At 39.4% G+C, this 20,334-nt stretch overlaps 1 protein-coding gene across 2 annotated transcripts in view; it reads left to right on the top strand.

Moving 5' to 3' along the window:
* Nucleotides 1–20,043, top strand: part of LOC121951102 (epidermal retinol dehydrogenase 2-like) — a 53,344-nt gene extending 33,301 nt beyond the window's left edge. Inside the window, exons 5-7 of one of the 2 annotated variants that reach the window (XM_042497324.2) lie at nt 437–581; nt 4,717–4,842; nt 17,383–20,043. In XM_042497324.2, coding sequence (XP_042353258.2) covers nt 437–581; nt 4,717–4,842; nt 17,383–17,479 — 368 coding nt within the window. In that variant the 3' untranslated portion in view covers nt 17,480–20,043. Of the gene's footprint in view, nt 1–436; nt 582–4,716; nt 4,843–6,876; nt 7,933–17,382 lie in introns of those variants that run through there. The other variant, XM_042497322.2, reaches the window with a different exon arrangement.
* Nucleotides 20,044–20,334: the final 291 nt, after the last annotated feature.

Genomic DNA, 20,334 nt, shown 5'->3' with positions numbered 1-20,334 from the left:
AAATAAACATTGTAAATCGGTCAATACACACCACTCTAGTTACATTATTGGTATCAAATGAAGTACTCCATTGGTATCACTTTAAAGTACCAGTACGGTACTTTTTTTCAACGATTTTAAACTCGCATACAGATGGCATAGCCACTGGGAGCAATTTGGGTTTCAGTATTGTGCTAAAGGATACTTTGACATGTGGACTTAAGGAGCCCAGGATCAAACTGCCGGTCCTCTGATCAGTGGATGACTCACTTTATTTCAGCACTGTTGTACTGATGACATGAACACATGCAGACTGTTTTCATGAGTGGCTGAGGGGGCGTCAGTGTGAGGTTGAGGTGTTTCTGTCACAAGTGAGTGAGCATGAGCATTTTGGAATAAGTTGTGGGTCTGAGGGATCAAATGATTTTAAAATGTTTTCTTCCTCTTCTCTCTGCAGACTACTGTGCCAGTAAGTTTGCAGCAGTAGGTTTTGCAGAGTCTGTGGGTCTGGAGCTACTGGCAACTGGGAAAGATGGCATCAAGACCACCATTGTGTGCCCGTACTTCATCAACACTGGGATGTTTGATGGATGTCAAACTAAGTAAGTTACCTGAATTTCCCCTTAGCCTTTATTAAATGTCCACAAGCCTGTAAATGGGTCTGTTTTTTGTAGAGGAAAAAGATGGAGTCAGTGGTGAATCAGCTCTGCCCTCCCATCAATAAACTGCAGAAGTGGGCAAATCTGCATGAGAGATGACAGTAGAGGAGGGGAGGAAATATAGCAATGCTAGCGCAGTTGTTTTTTTATTGTTTCTAGTTGTATGAACACAGTTGTGGTTAGGCACCAGTGGACATCTAACATGATTTGTGAGGAAGGCTGCAGCCAGCAACACTAATCACATCTCACACTGAACTACAATGGTAAAACTTCTCCCCATGACTGAGCTCTTTCTGTTCCATCTGTTGGATGATGATGAGTTCAGGTGACTACGTAAATGCAGGAATTTGAGCGCAGCACCACTTCACGCACAGATGGCTGCAGCAAGGAGAAACACAGAAGTTAAACAATGGAGACAGATGTTCGAAAATGGAATGTGATGAGCAAATAAACACACAACATTGACATATTACCTTTATTTTTTACTATTTCAAGAACCTTTATGTCCACAAAGCATATAATGTATGCCCCACCCCACACTTGCTGCGAAATGCTTTGGTTCATCTGACAGTGTGGGTCAGAGATGCACAGAAGACACGTGTGGCTGATTTAAAGATATGAGGCGAACTGCAGCCTAAATAATGGTAACCTGCGTCTCCAAAAATCAGGGGCCCCAAAAGAAAAGCCAGGGTGCAGAGAGGAGAAGAAATAGAAAGGAGCAGATAGAGGAAGGCCTATTGTCTGGCGTGTTCCAAGTTTAGCGGAAACCCGGTGTGGAGAAAAAGCAGGTGTGACAGACAGAGCAATGTAATGGTGTAAGTTGTAAGTCCTCAGCTGGAATGTGCAGAAATACATTATTTTTTAAGAATTAAAAGAAGATATAATGAGTAGAGATACAGACCCAAAGATGTGCTTTTATATGACACACATTGATAAAAAAAAGTTAATGAAACGTGTGTCCATGCGATGCCACACGAGTCACATGTTTCCAAAGGAGGAGAAAGTGAAAATTAGGCAATTAGGCAGTATTGTGTTAGGTGTAACTGGGATTATATGCAATGGTACATCTGGTGTTGATTTTGTTTACACTGCTGTGTTTTTAATGTCACGGTGTGATTATTGTTTTTATTGTAACTGTGAAGGTATTATCTGTGCAGCACTGAGTATAAGTATATATTGTATAAAGTATATCATATAGTATCCTACCCTATTTTATCATAGACAAGTAATCTCAATGCTGTGCTCATTGTTGCGGGAGATTTCAATCAGGCAAACCTTGAAAAGGTTATGCCTGACTTCAATCAACAAACTGATAGCCCTGCACAGGGAGTAAGGACATGCATTCTGGAGCAAGTTCCAGGACACCACTACCATCACCACTGATGACATCAGTGATGTCACTGACTCTGTGCTGGATTTAATCTGTAAAACTACAGAAACAACTGAACCAAGAACTACAGTTATTCATTCCACAGTCAGAAACCAAGGATTATCAGAGCAAACACGCTGCAGCTTGCAAACTAAGACTGCGGCAGCGTACAATGTAAGAAGAGCAGTAAAAACGGCACAAAGGGACTACAGGAAGAAAGTGGAATTACAATTCCTGGAAGACAGTCCCGGCAGCATGTGGCAAAGTCTAAGGAATATGATAGGTTACAGGCCCACAAACCCCTCCTTGTCAAGTGCTGATGTGTCCTTAGCAGTGAGCCTGATAAATTCTATGCTCTCTTTGAGGCCATCAATAGTCAACAAGCAGAATCAGCTGAGGCAGAGGTTAATGGATGGGTGGGTGTACCTCTGACACCTGTCTACCTCTCTGAGCCTGATGTAAGGAGGCTTTCAATTATCTCAACACCAAGAAAGCAGCAGATCAGAGACCATCAGTGGGCGGTTCACAATGATATCCAACCGCTCACCAGCTCAGTCTGTCAGACCCACCTGCTTTAAGAAGTCCACCACCGTCCCAATGCCCAAGAAAACAAAACCAACCTGCCCAAATGACTGTCGCTCAATGGCACTCACCTCTGTAGTGATGAAGTGCTTTTACATTCTGTGATTATGACCCTCAGCCCACCCCATAGTTGGGAAATTGGGGAGCGATGCAGCAGTGACGTTTTGGTTGGCAGAAGAAAGAAAGGATAAAGAAGCAGGAAAGGATAAAAAAAAGCATCTTATTGAATAGCAAGCTCAGCTTCAAAGTCCTGCCTGACACAACACAGTTATTTGCATTTACTGTTGATGTCAACAAAGTTATCATATATATATATATATTATATAAATAAATAATATATATATTAAAGGGTTTTCGGGGGGGGGTTCTTCAGTCGATGTGAGGGTCTTGATTTGTGGGTATATAGTGGGTTTTATAGATAAAATTGAATTCAACAATGTCATTTATTTATTACTGCTTCAAATTGATGGAAGTAACAGCTGCCTCATTTTTAAGATTTCAGTTAACAAATAAAGTGATAAATTAATGAAGAGTTAGGTTTTTAAGAAATGTTTTAACTTGCTGTTTTTTAATCCTTTTAATAGAATATTTTTACTGCCTATTTATGTTGTGGATGTTTTGTTGTTATATTATAACTGTATAGTTATAGTTATATATGTGCAGATCTAACATTTAAGTAAAGTCTAGCTACACGTCATAAACATAAAAGGCTAAATCTGGATTTTAACGGATTCAATAAAAGACCCAAATTACCAGCATGTTAAAAACTACAGTGAGCAGCTGTTTTATTCCAAATTTTTCAAAAATTGAAACACTTTCTGTAAGTTTTTCAGAACCAACAGATTTCCTTTTTTTCTACATATGCATAATACAAAACACACACTTCAATGACACACAGAACATTGTACTGACAGCTTTCTTTTTTGACCTGCCCATAGCCCCCCACACACACACACACTCACACACTCACACACTCTTGCTGGGCCGTTGCCGTACACTCCTGGGGTCAGGTTTTAAAGGTGTTTGGAGACTTGTGTCCATGTTTGTTTCTGTCTCCCTGCCTTCATCCATCCAACAGCTCCCTGAAGCCAGCAGGACACATGCTGTATGTTGGACCTGTCACTTTCCACCTCTCACATCTGTACCCTGTAAAAACACATAACATCCTGAAACACTTTGACCTCATTAAAGAAATACTTACCCCACAAGTGACCATGATTTGCATATCAATGACTCACTCCATGTTACGTTGAATGCATGAAGAAAACTTTGTTTCTCTTGTATTCATCCACAGTGAATTCAAAGCCAGAGTTAATTCTTTGTACATTGAAGTCATCAGGGACTGCCTTTAACAGCAGTAAAGCTGTATCAGAATAATAAACTCATGCAGTATAATCTAAGCCCCTTTCTTTTCCGTTGTTTAGTGTTTTAGAGAGTAAGTTTGGATTCAACAAAGTCACAAACTACAAATGGATGCAGTGGTGGACCTGCAGTTTACATGTTCCTCGAGGGACAGCAGTCATGTTTTCCTCAGTGGAGTCTGCTTTTACAGAGAGCATAGATTCGTTAGCTTTCCCTTCATTTCACCATTGGAGAGGACTGTCTCTTTGGGAGGTGCTGAGCATAAGACTGGATCACTTAGTTTTGAATTATACTGCATGAGTTGTGTGAGTTTGTAAAGTGATGAATGCGGACCCCTCTCACCTCAGTACATCAAGAATTTTCTGATTTTTGAATTCATTCATTGCATCACCTGAGGTATGTGGGAAAAATCCAGTTTTGTTCATGATATCAGTGTAACAGAGTGAGTAATTAGTAGCTGATGTACAGATAGTTATTCTGGGGTGTTTCTATGTGTTCTATGTTTCTATAAAATGGACTCAGTTATTGTTGCCATACAGTGACAGGTGTGCATAGTTTGATACATGGTTACATGCTCATCTTGTGTACCTTACCAAACACACAACTAAGTGAGAAATTGTCAGTTAACCTGAACCGCTACATATTGTCCAGAAATTATATTTAAAAGCGATAGCAGATAGGAAATGTCATATTTGTTTGTACGTAGGTCAGTGCTGTTTGCAGTTGTATTTTTTTTCTCTTAATCCTTCTTCTTGTGCTCATCAGGTGGCCAAGACTGCTGCCAATCCTTGATCCACACTATGTGGCCAAGAAGATCATTGATGCTGTTCTCACAGACCAGGTCTACCTGCTGCTGCCCAAGAGTATGTACATCATTGCTGCTCTCAAGAAGTAAGTGCCTACCTTTTCTGTTCTCTCCACATAACTGCACTGAAGTTCCACACATCTCTCTACATAGAGAGCTCATTGTCACTGAAGAGTTTTACAACCTAACGCTTTCCATTGAGGATGTCAGTGGGTTAATTTGGTACTTTTCAGTCTACTGCACTGCACACCATCCTGATCTGATGAGAGCCACCTAGCTGCTCAAGTTCATGTAATGCACATATTGGCAAACTTTTGCTGCTTAACACATTTATGTGTTTCCCCCTAGGTTTACCAGTAATAAAACTTAAATAATTTCCCATTCATTTTCTATGCACTGAATTCATCTACAGCTTATTTATTTATTGTTATTGTTATTTCAATTTATTTACCAATTTCAGTCTTGTTCAGCCAGGAGGAGTATTTCCTCTCTGTAAGCCAAGTTGGATCAAAGCTTGTCATCCTGTGGTGAGTCCTGTGCTGCATGTCAGAGGATGCAGTGTCAACAGGAGAGTGAGTGTTAAGTTAGCTAGTTTTTAATGTTGTGTGCATCTAAAAAAATGCAGGTATTATCACCTGCTTTGACTTCGCTCCATTAATGATTTTTTAGTTGGATTTTAGACTTTTAGAAGAGATCGCTCTTTATGCATTATCACACAGCAAGTCAACAGTAGTAGCAGTAATATGAAGGAGAGAAAAAAAAAATAAATAAATTGTATATATACATCTATATATATATATACATATATATAGATAAATCTGCTTAATCCCCCTCCCCACCTCGCTCTTGGGCTTTTGGGTGGTCAGAGGTCAGCCCGATTAGAATAGGTGGTCTTCAGGCAGTGTAGTCTATGTGATAATCAGGTGTACGCCATACCTACTGAGAAAGCTGTAGCATTATCATATTCCCATGTAAAAATGAGCAAGGATTCGTAGCAGCATACTGGCTACCCAGAACTTTCACCTCAGTTTTTTTTTGTAAACATGGGGTCAAGAGATGTGATGGCAAACTGAACAAATGCTGCAGAACATGCAGTTAGACTGTGGTCGACTCTGCTCAGCTCATTGCATAGTGTGTGTGAGAAGAGCTGGAGAAAGAGGTGCACTGTGGACGTACCCTGAGCAGACAGCACCTGGAGTAGAGAGGAAATTAGCTGTGAATTTGACAAGCAGCAGCAAATGTGCAGTTAAGGTTTCCATTTGTCCATGAATAAAGGCTGTAGTTCCTTAGGACCAAAGTGAATGTCTGTGCCTTGCTTCTCAATTGCTGGGTAAAGGCTTATGAAATCTCTTTCCTACACAAAGCCCCCTAGGCTAACATCCAGAGGCAGTGTGTGACAGGTCGTAGGTTATGATGTCATCACCATTTACCCACTACAGTGAACTAGAATACACCACTGCCTTCTGGTTGTAAACCATCTTAATACCTTTTATATCTCTCTGCTTGGTGATGTTGGTAAACAGCCGCTCTCCCACTCTCAGTAGTACCTGTTGTAATGTGTAGGGTTGGGTAGCCTATGAAAAACCTTGAATTGGATAGGATACCACAACAATACTTTTTCTGATTCTGTGTGTGAATGCAAACCTCATAGCCTAATTAATATACCAACTATGTTTCTTTAAATGGCTACAGCTAATTTCTTTACAATATGTATTGTTTGCATGTTAATGTTGTGTCAAGAGACCCATTCTCGTAAACAGTCTGTCACTGTGAATAACAAGAACAGGCATTAGTTCATTGCAAAACCAACATGTTGGTAACATCAAAGAAAATTCTAACTGACAGCAGGGACTGACGGACCCCTGCACATTTGTGCACACTGAGGTGCAGTCAGGATGTATTAAAAGACCTGGATACAATCCTACTTGATTCCTCTGAGAGCTGTTCATTGGAGTGTGTACCAAAAAAGTTCTCTGTTTCTGCGGCATCGAAGTTGTTGGATCTTCCACATTATGGGGCCATAAGGCATGTGCCAAAGGGCTTCATTAATAAAACTGAATTGAAATCAAATGGAATATATATTCCCTCCCCTCATCCTGTCCCTCCATCGTCCTCTTCAGTGCTCTGCAGTGGAAGCTGACCTCCCTCCTTGGCTCTTACCTGGGATTGTCAGTCGAGGTTGACTGCCACACTAACAACAGACTGCACTACAAACTGCACTAGCACACATTCAACCTTACACTTTGTTTCTTAAAGCACATCAAAATGGTTATTAAAGCCACCTTGTCATTGGTGTGTGTACGACTTTACATATAATACAGCAAGAAGTAAATCAGAAACACTGTATGGGCACTGCAAGCACACACAATAGATGCTTGTCCTCTAGCATTACTGCACTTTGGACCAAATATGGAGAGCACTGTTATTGTGGTGGTTGTGGCTTTAGCATGCAGCACTCTCACAGCCTGAGGACAGGATTCTTATCACCACCATTATTGTTCTCTATTGATCAACAGTGACAATGCACTTTAGAACAGCTGACAGCAAGCTTTTTCTTTGACCTCAATTTATTGTGCACTTGGACATAAAGTGCACCTGTTGATGATGTTATCAGAGACAGTCCCAGCTTCAGGCCTGTTACTGTTTGCTTGTACTCAGCATGTTCCCAATGATGTTCTTCAGGCTGTGAACGTTCAGATTTTGAATTTTGTCTGCAGACTAGCTCCAGGTCATGTATCATTATGAGTTCTCTGGTTTGACATAACAGTATTACTGACTTGTACAGTATGTGTGTGAATTAAATAAAGGTGTTATTTTTCACATCCAATATAGACTTAAACGGTTAGTTTAGATTTTTTGAACTGGACTTGTGTGAGGTACTTAAACATAGTCAGTGTCCAACCTACAGTAGAACACTCCCAGTTTGGAGAAGCAGGCAGGAGTGTGAGTATTTTCACCACTTTACCTTTTTGTCAGAAAGTCCATGCCAAGAGGGAAGTCATTCAGCTCCACATCTATGTTCATGTCGAAGCTACCAGACTCCATTGACAAAAACAATCATTTTGGCTCTCTGAATACAGGAGCTGCAGGTCTAGTGCTCTCTCCATTAGTTAGCTAGTTTGTGTTTTTGTGTGACTTTAGTTAATCCAAAAAAAAAAACACTTTAAATGCCAAAATCACACAATAACACACAAAAAATAAACGGCTTTAGGCTGCACTAGACCAGCAGCTCTTGTATTCAGCAGTATTAAATGAATGGAGTCTGGCTTTGAAGAGAATGTTTTAAGAGCTTCATTTACCAGTTTGAAATCATATGTCATACATTTAAAATGATATTGGTTTGTTACGGCGGGACTTTTTTAGGTGACTAAATACGTTTTGTTGTTGACCCCCCTACAGCAGTAGATTGCTTAGCTTCCAGCCTGCTTCTCCAAACTCAGGGCATGCTGACTGACATCTACTGTATATCATACACTGATTATAAATGAGTACCACATATAACCCAACTTCAAAAAATCGGAAACCCTCCCTTTAAGCAATAACGTGCCTTATTATTGTGCATTGTTCGTAAATTTTTTCTGCAAATTCAGATATTAAAAAGTTTTGAATAAAAATTCATTTAATAATCCTAATGCTGTCTGTTTATAATAAAGTCAACAGTCAGGGTGCGCCACTACTACTAACGTGTAAAGATTCTATTATTTTATAATTTGAAGACACTGGTTTAGGCACGCTCCTTTGCAGGGAAAGTAAATAATGGGCTCTCCCTCTCTTCACTGCTGCTCCACACTATTTGAGGTACCCCTGAGTCACTGAAACTCCAGCTGATCCACTGAAACTTCTAAGTGATAACTCACACTTCACAACAAGGATTATGTCTGACTGTCATTAGAGAAAATTTATACTAAAAATGTTTAACAATTGCAATGTTGCTGCAGTCTGTCACTTACTGCAGCAAAGTCTGTCTGCATGGATCATCTGCCCCCAGTTTAAATGTGCTGACTTTTAATATCAACATGTTGATATACTCCATTCAGAATTAATGGATCAATGCAGGACTCATACATGACTAACAGAGTGTAGCAAAGATGCTTGCCTTCCATAGGTGATAAATAACACATTTGTCATAGCCAAGCATGTTAATATATATTACAAACAAGTTTCAGATATTAAAGAGAATCCTCTGCAGGTTGATTTTAAGTTGTGATCAGAAAACTAATCAAGTGTCTCCTCACAGCTCCCCCCAGTCCAGTGAATCTGCCTGGTTAAAATGATAAATCCTACAACCTGCCTTCAAACAGCAGCACTCTCATAGGAGAGAGGGAAACAGCAGGTGGTGATATGCTACATTCAGTTGATGGCAGGGTCAAGTCAGGGTGATCTTCTGACATGTTTCGCAATGAAAGTCATTGATTTCTAATATTTTACACCTATTTTTTAATTTCCTCACGTTAACTGTGTGCTAAATGAGGTGGCGGACCTGATGCAACAGGATTTTGCTCAGATGAATTACAAGGGGACAGAAGTCTGAGTCAACTAATAAAAGAAAAAATACTTCAAATACTGTAGGACTGCAAAGAAGCTTGCTATAAATATTTTGGGCCTCAACAGCATCAACATTTAGAGTATTCAACTGTGTTTATGAAGAATGGTTCATTACTGATCAGAATTCTCTGTAATTTTACAGCAATTTGTGAGTGCATGCTTGTGTTTTTCAACACTACACCTGTCAGACTGAGACAACTCTGCATTTGTAGTGAACATTTCTCAAAAAAATTGGTTCTCTGACATCATTTAAAAGGTTTCTCTGGTTTTAGCATTGATCTAGAACACCTTTGAACATATTTTTTCAACCCAAACTGACACTGACTCAAGTGACATCACTAGAGGACATTTATCAGGCTTCATACAGCGCCCCTTGGAGACACTAAGGGTTTTTCATATCTGCAGTAGGCCCTCCCGACACCTGGATGCCTGTAAAATTTTGATGTGTGCTAGCACACTGCAGCACAAACTTTCAGCCAACTCTGACTAGCTGTAGAAAATAACCCACAGCTTGTTTGATTTTAAATAATTATGTCCATACAGAGTTGTAGATAACAGGGGGTCTCCCTACTAATTTTTTTGTGGAGAGGTCCAGTCCACTATAGAACAGTGTAGAACTGTAGAACAGTCCACTGTATCAGCTCAATGTGTCTTCTGCTAAGCCACAGTATTGTCTTATGGCCATGGCTCTGAAGCTTTTATCTCTTTGCAGCGAGAAAAAAATGCTCAACTTGAATGTTCCCCCCACAGATATAGAGTTGATGGACAGATCAATAAAACTACGGATGAATAAAAACACCTAGAGCACATCTGTGGTGATTTTAAAATGTCTCTGAATGCAGAGCTTGACTGAGTACAAACTGAACAAACAGCCAGCAGAAGTGACGGAGACATAATATGAGAGGTAAATCAAGTGGCTGCTCAGTATCTACGGAGTGTTTATGACCTGCAGTAAAACTAAACACAGGCCTCAAGCTGCTTTTAATACAGCCGCCAAAGACTGCCACTTTTATGGAGACACTGGCTGTCTTTATGGCAGCAGGCACAATCATCTGGCTGGATACAACTTATGAAGCATGATAATGTTCCTGCAAGGAGCTGTTTTTCAGCTGATGTTTAACACATGAGTTTTAAGTACACATTACCACAGAGGTCTGGTTTCAATTGCTGTTTCATGTGGAGGTGTATGCATAAAACAGGTGTTTGACACACTGAGATATTTTCATGGAGCTGAAACTAGTAAATCTGATCCAGGAATCTTCATTTATCCCTGTAAAATGAGCCCTCTGACCATACGCTGCCAATAGAACTGCTTTAAGTTTCCTTATTACAGGGCTTCTCAATGGCTTATTACTGGGCCGATTAAACATCCCAGACCGTAATGCCATCTACCAAAAAGCAAACCCATTTCCAAATTATGAACTTTATTTACCTGTGTCCATGTATATTAAAAGTCTTTTTGGAAAACCTTACACAAAAGTGGCCAATACTTCATTGCACTGTGTTTATTCTGCAAACACATGCAAACACTAAGCCTCAAAAATGTTCAACACAACAGTGAGAACTGCACGTCAGTAAACAGAGCTTTGCAACATGTCCATGTGCTTTAGAACAATGGTTTCTAAAAATGCTGAACTAGCAAGACAGCAGAGAGAAAGAGGGAGACAACAACAACAAAGACAAGTAATCTCAAACTGCATGCCACCCGAGTTCTTCATATGCTGATACAAGTACTGAGACAGCCAGTGCAACCCATCAGAAGCAGTCCCACAGTTGCATCCAGAAGGGCCAACAGGTCATTTGACTTGTTTTTATATAGTGCACATACAGATGCACCCAGAGTTTACCCTCCCCATCGAGGGCCTTTTAGCTGGCTGCCAGTCACTTCCCAGCCACTTACCAATCATTTCCCAGTTGCTGGGAGTCTGTGCCCCATACTCCTGTTTCCTGACAAGACATGACACTATGAGTTTGGTCTTATGTGTGGGTGAGTGTGTGTGTTTTTTTTTCCATGTCTTTATTAAACAAGGAACATACATAAACACATCCATCTCAAAATGAGAAAAGATGATTCATTCCAGATTTAGCTGTTAGTTTACATCTGCAGTCCCTGGGCAGGTACACACTAAACAAATATCTCACAATCTAATACTAAAAAACACTTATTTCACATGATAAAAAAACATTACATTGCAAGAAATCTGGAGCCACTTGATTTACCTCTTATATTATGTCTCTGTTGCTTCTGTTGGCTGTTTGTCCAGTTTGTACTCAGTCAATCTCTGTATTCAGAGACATTTGAAAATGTATCACCCTTTTTGTTTCCACATCCATGAATCCATTCACATACTTTTTATCCATCTGTGGTTTAAATGATCCGTCCATCAACAGGTAAAAGCTTTAGAGCCATGGCTTTAAGACAATCTGGATTGCGGTGAAATTTGTGTTGACATGTCTGGTTACTCAATGTCCATTTCTTGACACCACGGGAGAAAGTCTGATGGCCTGTGCCTGTTTTTAGCTCAGTTGGAAGTTTGAATATTTCAATATTTGATGGCTGTAAATGAAAAAGCAGATTGTGCAAAGGTGGTTTGCTGCAGTTGGATGATAAGATCTGAGTTAAGAGCAGACTGGGAGGTTCTGCTCATTTGCTCAGAGCGGAGCTGAAAAAAGCCCTTCAGTGGTGGAAAATTTGCATTGTAGAATATGTTTTAACTAATCACAGTTCTGAGAACAATATTAGATTCTGAAAGCTTAAGACATTATATTTAGACAATATTTCACAATGCAGTAATGCACAGTGCATTATTTTATTGATGATAATTCATTTTTTATTCAAACACATTGTGAGTGATTGTATCTGCCTGTCCACAGTTAATCTCACAAACAACTGGACAAATCGACCCAAAAAGGCACGAAGAGAGATGGTAGCTTAACTGTCTATGTCATCTATGTCACCGCCATCTTGACTGTAAGTGAGGGACAGTTTCATCGGGCATATTCGTGCCATATTCTGGCTTCCATGGCTGAAACACGGCTTTGTTCTGTCTACTGCAAGGCATCATATCCAACTGGGGGCATTTCAGAAGCAGAGCACTTTGTCTGCTTGCTTTTGTAGATTATGTAGATTTGGTAATTTTTCCTTGTTCTTTTACCATAAGAACCATATTTACTGTAAGCCATTACAGTAAGCTGGCTATGTATTTAAATGTCTATTTTTTTGTCTGTTTTCATTGTTATATCCTACTTTTTTCAGCTGTATCCTACAGTTGAAGTTAATACTGTTCGAAGTCCGGTTATAAACGACATTGACCAAACATTTTTGGCTGTGTTATAGTCATGAAAAATACACCCATCCTCATAATTACATCCTATCTGTCTTTCACCTACGCTGCCTGTCAGAAGATCACTTGATCTGTTATGCATAACATGCCACTGCTCCGCCAAAAACAGATAAGCAGCGCATTTTTATAGCTTTTGGGAGGTTGGTGGTTGAGGAGGACAAAAGGTTTCTTGCTGCAGATGATTGGCATGGAGGGTTGTGGTAGCTGTGGCGTGGTCGGCTGGCAGGGAGACAGAGGTGCACTGAGCAGAGAGTCAAAAACAAGAGTGAACAAAAATACTTAGGAGGCTCGAGAGGTAGAGACGGAACAATCTGGCATCGAAGTGGTAAAGAGTCCAGGGTTATATACAGCAGGTGATGAGATGATTAGAAGCGGGTGCGTCTCAGCCACTGACCAGGGTAATGCCCATTAAGCACACACACACACGCACAGAGGACACACAGGGAAGAGGGGGGGGCATGAAGCAGCAGTACTGGAGATCATTGGTTTCCATGAAAAAAAACTTTACAGTAATATCAGTACAGTAATTGAGAGCAGATTACAAAACATGATCTTTCAGCAATATAACCCCACAACAACCCAACCCAACCCTGCATTACAGTGCAGGCATTAGACTAAATGGGTAGCATTAGCTTTTCAACCTGCACAGTAGAGCAGCAGATATGTGAGGTCCAGATTTTCAGAACTTATCATGAACAAAGGCCTTCTGATTGCTTGACAAGTGGTCACATCTCTGCTGGGCTTTTTGAGCACCTGAATGATTGTTCAATGATTGTCACTCTCTGCGCCGCTTTCTACCTTTTTTTTATTCCTCTCATCATCTTTCTCTAACTCATCTCTACCTCAGAAACTTTCTCAGATCATTGCCATTTCTCCTTTCCTCCCTATGCTCACCTTTCCTTTCCTTTCCACATTATTACATGATTTATTTGTTGCTTTATTTAGACTAAATTCAGAAGTGCTGAAACTCCTGTTGTTTTTTGTTTGAATTAATTAGGGGTTCAAGATCAAAGGGCTGAAACTCTTTTCTTTTTGCCATGATTTATTTTTATTTATTTTATTTCCCAAATTCCCCTGAGATGTAGCATTGTAGACACATGATATTTCATGGTAAAAGGTAAATGGACTATACTTGTATAGCGCTTTTCTAGTCTTATTGACCACTCAAAGCACTTTGACACTACATGTCACATTCACCCATTCACACACACATTCACACACTGGTGGCTGAGGCTACCATACAAGGTGCCACCTGCTACTCAGTAATCATTCACACAAACTCACACTCCGATGATGCAGCATAAGGAGCAATTTGGGGTTCAGTATCTTGCCCAAGGATACTTCGACATGTTGTCCAGAGGAGCTGGGGATCGAACCGCTGACCTTCTGATTAGAGCCACGGCCACCCCATCAATGATTAGAAGTTGTTTTTTAAATGCTTATATAATATGACCCAAAGTGTCCAGGTAAAGACAAAAGATTCAGTTTGTGAAAGGCTTCTTACACGAAAATCTGATTGACTTGAAATTGAAGACACTAACACAGTGGAGTGGTTGTGGCTAAGATGATAGAGCGGCTCATTCTCTTATCAGAAGGTTGTTAGTTTGTTCTCTGGCTCCTCCAGTTATGTTGAAGTATCCTTGGCTTTCCTAAGGATACTGAACCCCAAATTGCTGTTCCATCAGTGTATGCTTTATAAAAAACTTGGAAATGGAAAAACACATTTTTGACATTTCCTCCAATTTGGACACAATTTTCTTTAACTATTCATAGGCAGTTTGAACAGCCATGACAAGCAATTAGGAGTTTGGTATCTTGCTCAAGGGTATTATAGCATGTTGACTGGAAAGACATGGAATCGAATCACCAAACTTCAGAGTAAAGACGACCTGCTGTATCACCTGAGCCACAGCCGCCCAACAATGGCAAAATGATCAGAGGTCTTAAGTTGATAGACCGTTCAGGGTGGGTCCATAAGACAAGATAAGGTCAAGAGCAGGGCCAGTTACAAATGGGGTTACGGCAAATTGGTCATGTGCATTTTTAAATCAACAACCAGCGGATCATTTACACAACAAAGTGGATATTAAAATAACAGTGTTAGAGTTGTTTTGAAGGCCAGCTGAGCTGCTGATGATAGCACAGTGAGTGTACTGTGTCCTGCCTTGAGCCTCCTGAATTTAATTTGCTGTAGTAAGAAAGGCCTTGGGCATGTGTTGTTTTCTATCAGCTTTTGGGCTACAGTTTTGAGAGTGGATTTTATGTTTATTTCATGTTTATTTAGTGACAAGTATTCAGCATAAAACTGATGCCAAATACTACAGCATTTATAGCCTAAGCTAATTTGCAGTGCCTGTCCCTAACATCATGTATCAACATATAGAAACACATCAGTGACTGAAGGTCAGTAAACATGGACCCAGCATAGAGTAAGTTAGGCTTAGTCATAATGCCTACATTTCCCTTAAAACAACACATCAGGCATTGCACTGGCTGCAGTAGAGAGAGCAAAATATGAATCACTCCCATCATTGGAATTGTTTTGCACTTTGATTACGTTTGATAAGAGAGCATTCTGGAGATGTCTTCTGTCCTTGCTCTTTGTCTTTCTCTAAGGACAGAGCCATTATTCTCTATGAGAAAGCTTTTCATCTCTGGAACACAGCTCACACAAATAAAGATATTGCCTTGCCTGTCACCTCTGTTCATTTCACATAAAAGCTATTGTATTCAAGCTTGTAATAATGTGTTGTATTATCCAGCCTTGTCTCTGCCCCCTCTTTGATGATGTGTCATTGTTAGCCATTCAAAAGCTGCTAACACAAGAAAAGATGCAGGAAGGCATCATTCTGGCTCTAATTAATGATTTAACGAACATGTTTTTCCACTGGGAACTCCATTCGGCTTTGATTGTTCACACAACTTGGTACCTGTTACCCTTGACCTGCGACTTGACTCAGGACTTGAGTATGAAGACATGAGACTTATTTGTGACTTGCATCACAAACCTGTTTTAATTGTGTTGGGTTTGGTGGAGGAGACCTCAGCAAATAATATGGCTCCCAATAAAAAAAACTCCTGAACAATGAATACTGAACTAAAAAATAAAATGGCAATGATGATTGTTGAACAATGAAGACAACAACTTCTAATGCTATTTCAAGACATCATCAAACTCTTTGGTTCTTGTTGTTATTAAGCGCATCCTTGCAAAAGAAAATTACATATTGCTCATTGAGGCCTTTTGTTGCCTTTTGTTTGTGAGATTATATTGACTGGAAAGTCCTTTTTCTGAATAAAACAAGCTATGGCACATATAGGTCTGATAAACATTTGATAGGAAATAGGCAATCTAACCAGGCAAAATAGACATCCTAACCATAAGTGCTTGTGATTCCATGATGTAAATAACACAGGAAAATCTGACTGAATCATTTGGAAATGCACTTTCAATCATCCTTGAACTTTGAGGTCTATAATTTAGCCTAATCTATAAAAAATTCACGAAAAGGAAACACCCCTCACTGCCAATCCCACAGCAGTGTTCAGAGTCTCAGGCTTACTCTGATCAAGTGTGAAGTTGATTCTTTTTTTCCAGGGTTATTGTGTGACAATGACTGTGTTTACATGACCACAATAATCCCATAACTGGAAATAATCAGGTAATGATAATAATCTGATTTGACTTGTTTACATGCACTTTCAGTAATGCGATTATTGGGAAAAACCTGGTTTACATTATTCAGTCAATTAGTCATATTAGTTCAATTATTTCTCTTCATTTTTCTGATTTCTGAATACCCTGGTATACCATAATACTATACTAATTCTTTATTTTTTTTCCCCCCCAAATGTATCTTTTTTGCGATTAAAGTATGGCATGGAATATTCCAGTATATTCAAGGTGTTAATAGCATTATTGGGAAATGCATGAAGCGATTTGGGAAATACATCTCCAGTGAGGTTTTTACTGCAGTTTGCCACACACAGCCTTCTGTGTATTTATGGTCAGCTCTGTGCGCTGTCATTGATACATGCTAAACAAACCAACCCTCCAACAGTTAAAAGGCTGGAGTAGAGAATAGAGATGCCCAAAAGAAAAGCCACATTTCTGGTCAGGAGGAGAGACACAGCTACTTTTAAATATACTGAAAGACATGGATATAAACGGGATTTTAGAAATGCACTAAGCTTTTCAAAAAGGTGCTTACAGAAGGGAGGCTAGGAGCCTGCAATCGATAGAAAAGTGTGAAAAAGATGCAAAATGACAAGCAGCTCCAGTCCACATTTGTCATGATAAATGACATATTCATTAGGGTAATATGAATATGCATGGCTGTATGTAAATGGGAGTGTTAGTGGAATATTTATTTTCATTAGACATGTGAACATCTTAGTAGGAATACCGCCTTTTTTGGAATAATGGAAAAAAACGGTATGAACATACTCCGTCAGTCAAAATAAAATCTCATTCTCATCATCTCAGTCTCATTTCATGTATCTCTTATCATTTCACAGAGAAGCCTATGTCACAGACTCAGAAAATTCTAGATAATAACAGAAAAAGAATAAATGCATGGGACAACTTGAACGCATGTTGCTGAGTAGCAGCCCCCAGACCCTGCCCGCTAAAATTGTACACTTCTTACTAACTTACTTACCTAAACTAATGTGAGATTTTGCAGATATGAGGGCCAGCCAAAATGTCTGATTTGGATGTTTGTCTTCTCTCTTCAGTATCCTTCCCATGAAGCAGGGCATTATGCTGGGCCAGTACCTGGGAGCCTTCAATCTCATGGACACATTCAGAGGACGCTCCAGGAAACAGGAGTGAATGAAGAGAGAGGAGACTACGAAGTTCAGGATGACTGAACCTTTCAAACCATCAACACTTTTTTATCTTAATCTTGCCAGTGTGTAGGTCTAATGATAAAGATTAGAGCAGGACAGTATTGGCAAAGGTTCAGTTTGAATAGTGGAGTTAAACTCCACTCTCATTTCATGGTTCATGCTTAAATTCAATCAGTAAATGCCCATTAGTCTCTTTGTCTTACTCTGTATAATCCATATTTTATTATGTCCCTAATCTACTTTTTTAAAAATCAAATTATCATTAGTAGAATTTAAATGTTTTCTTATTAATAACGCTTTGCTTTTAATAGCCCCTATTTCAGCCAGCTAGTGTTCCAGTCTTCTACTTGTTTAGGACCAGTCCAGACAAGGTAACGATGCATCATCAGTCCAGGGCATCCACAAACAGCTAAGTCAAACACTTACTTACATAAACAAAGGAAAGCATGGGTAAAAGGACAAATTGTATGCTTTCTGAAATCCCCAAGGTCTACATGAATGTTGTACTGTACATTGTACTAAGACAATGCAACATGCAAACACTAGCCCATCAGCAAACCAAAGGAACTTTAACTCTAGACAGAACGATGCATGCTTCAAAACAGGATGGTAATGAACACAATTCAAAGTGGAACTAGTGAATTAAAGAGGATGAAGTGAATTTGCAGATCACTAGAAACATACTGTATTGTGGGCTGTCTACACCACGCACAAAACCATTTACTGTAAATGATGTTGACTAATGCCCTGGCAGGAAAATTGACAGGGACATCACATCTTTTGTTTTAATGGACATCTATCCATATACACGTGTCACAAATGAAGGATTTTTTTTTTTTTTGGTCACTTAGAAAATTATGACACTGACATGAAGTAATATTCTGCTTTAATGTCATATGAACACTGTTGTGACTGTATCTATAATCATTTCTACTTTGAATTTATTGTTAATCAGTGTTTTGCAGTCAACACCATTTCACATTAAAAAAACAAGTGATTATACTCATGAAAAGTGACACTAGTGAAGAGTTTACATATCTGATACCTCACCTTCAAAAAGTTCAGTTTTCACCATGTGTTCAGTTTGATGGCTTGAGAATTTTGGAAACAGCAAATACACCGACAAGGCTTGGGCGGTATGTAATATTTCATAACTTCATACCTTCTTGAAATCTCACTGCCCCACAGAGGTGAGTGGGCTACTTACTTTCCACATTTCAAACTAATAAATACACAATAGAAACCCACAAAATGTTAAGAACAGTAATATTCGCACACGTGTTTTCCTTATTAAACACAGAAATTCAACTGTACACCTTTTGATTCCAACTTTCACATAAAACACACTTCTTTCAAACTCAACAGAAATAAAATAAAACTGGCCAAGACAGTTTTGGTTACCCTTGCTAATAATCTAGTCTGTAAGTCCACTGTTCCAACAATCACCAGCATTGGTTTAGTCCAAATTAATCCTTAAATCACCAAATTGGATGTAAAAAAATAAAAACATGCTGTGATCCAAAGGGCCTTTCTCTGCCTGCTGGCTGTGGGCTGTTTACAGTCCTGTAACTTCTCCCTCCACTCCTAGGTGTCACAGTATCTTTCAGCTCAGTTGGCTGTTCCACCATTAAGACTGGATACTGACCTCTGGTGGTGCGTGCTGTGCACTACAAACAATGAGCTAAATAGAAGGAGGAGCCCCTACATATTTATGACGTATTGAAAAGCATACCTTCAGGATTTCTAAATACAGTGGTATACTGTAATACCATGATACTGCCCAAGCCCAGTAGTGACTGCTAAGGTTTTAGCTGTAACTACCTAGCATTATGTTAGCTAGACATAAATTAGCATGCTTTAGCTAGCATGAGTGTGTGGGGAGACCCCTAAACTTTTCTTCGTTTTTTTTATTTCATAAAGTGGAATAAGAAGGCCTGTAGATAAGCACACATGAAACGGGCACTTTACGCAGCAATCTGATTGTGAAGGACACACCATTATGTTAGAGAAGCTGAGGGAGCTTGTGTGTTACAGCAAATATCCTCAAGTCATTGTTTTTCAAGTTATATGCATTATGTATATTGCCCCACATGCCAACAATAATGGTCCTGTCATAAGGATTAAGCACATTTATGAGCACACAGCCCTCAGTTTGATTACAACCATTAGAACACATATATGAACACATATCTATAATAGATCCAACTATGTTTCAATGCAACAGTGGGTCATTATTAATGCAATATGTATCTGATGGCCATCATATGAGTGTATATCATTCGTAGAGATTCTTCTTCTGTAAAAGTAATCATACACACTGATCTATCTGTATCAACTGGATTGTAATAAAGTATATCCATCTGTTGCCTTAATCATGCAAACAATTCAGTGGGTCGTGAGAAAGAAAAAAATGTGTCAGGGATGTAGATATATGTATCTAAAGGTACATCTGACTGCATATAATATGTTTTTAAAGCAACCTCACAGTTTGAGTGTGAATTACTTGTTGCTGTTTTAAAATTCTGATCAATAAATTTCCATTTCAAACGTTTTGTTGTTTTCTGTGTGTTGGAGTCTCTTGTACAGCTTATGACCTATAACCTTCTACAACTTAATTCTCTACAGAGAATGATGAAAAATTCAATTGGCTCTTTGCTGTGTGTCATCCCAGCCCCCCTTGACTGTTACTCTCCAGCCATCTAGAATTACTTACACAGTTGAGAAATTACAGTCTATTATGTTTACCTGGTTCATAAAACATGAAGAAGACAGAGAAAAGAACAGTGAGTGTTTTGCCTCTAAGGACAGCGTTAGAGGTGAATCTGTGCCTCGTCTTCA

The sequence above is a fragment of the Plectropomus leopardus genome, chromosome 12 (genome assembly GCF_026936395.1).
Source record: "Plectropomus leopardus strain MGB_pleo_1.0 chromosome 12, ASM2693639v1, whole genome shotgun sequence".
Taxonomy (NCBI): domain Eukaryota; kingdom Metazoa; phylum Chordata; class Actinopteri; order Perciformes; family Serranidae; genus Plectropomus; species Plectropomus leopardus.
The sequence above is the reverse complement of the archived record's forward strand: the minus strand, read 5'-3'. Positions and strand labels throughout refer to the sequence as shown.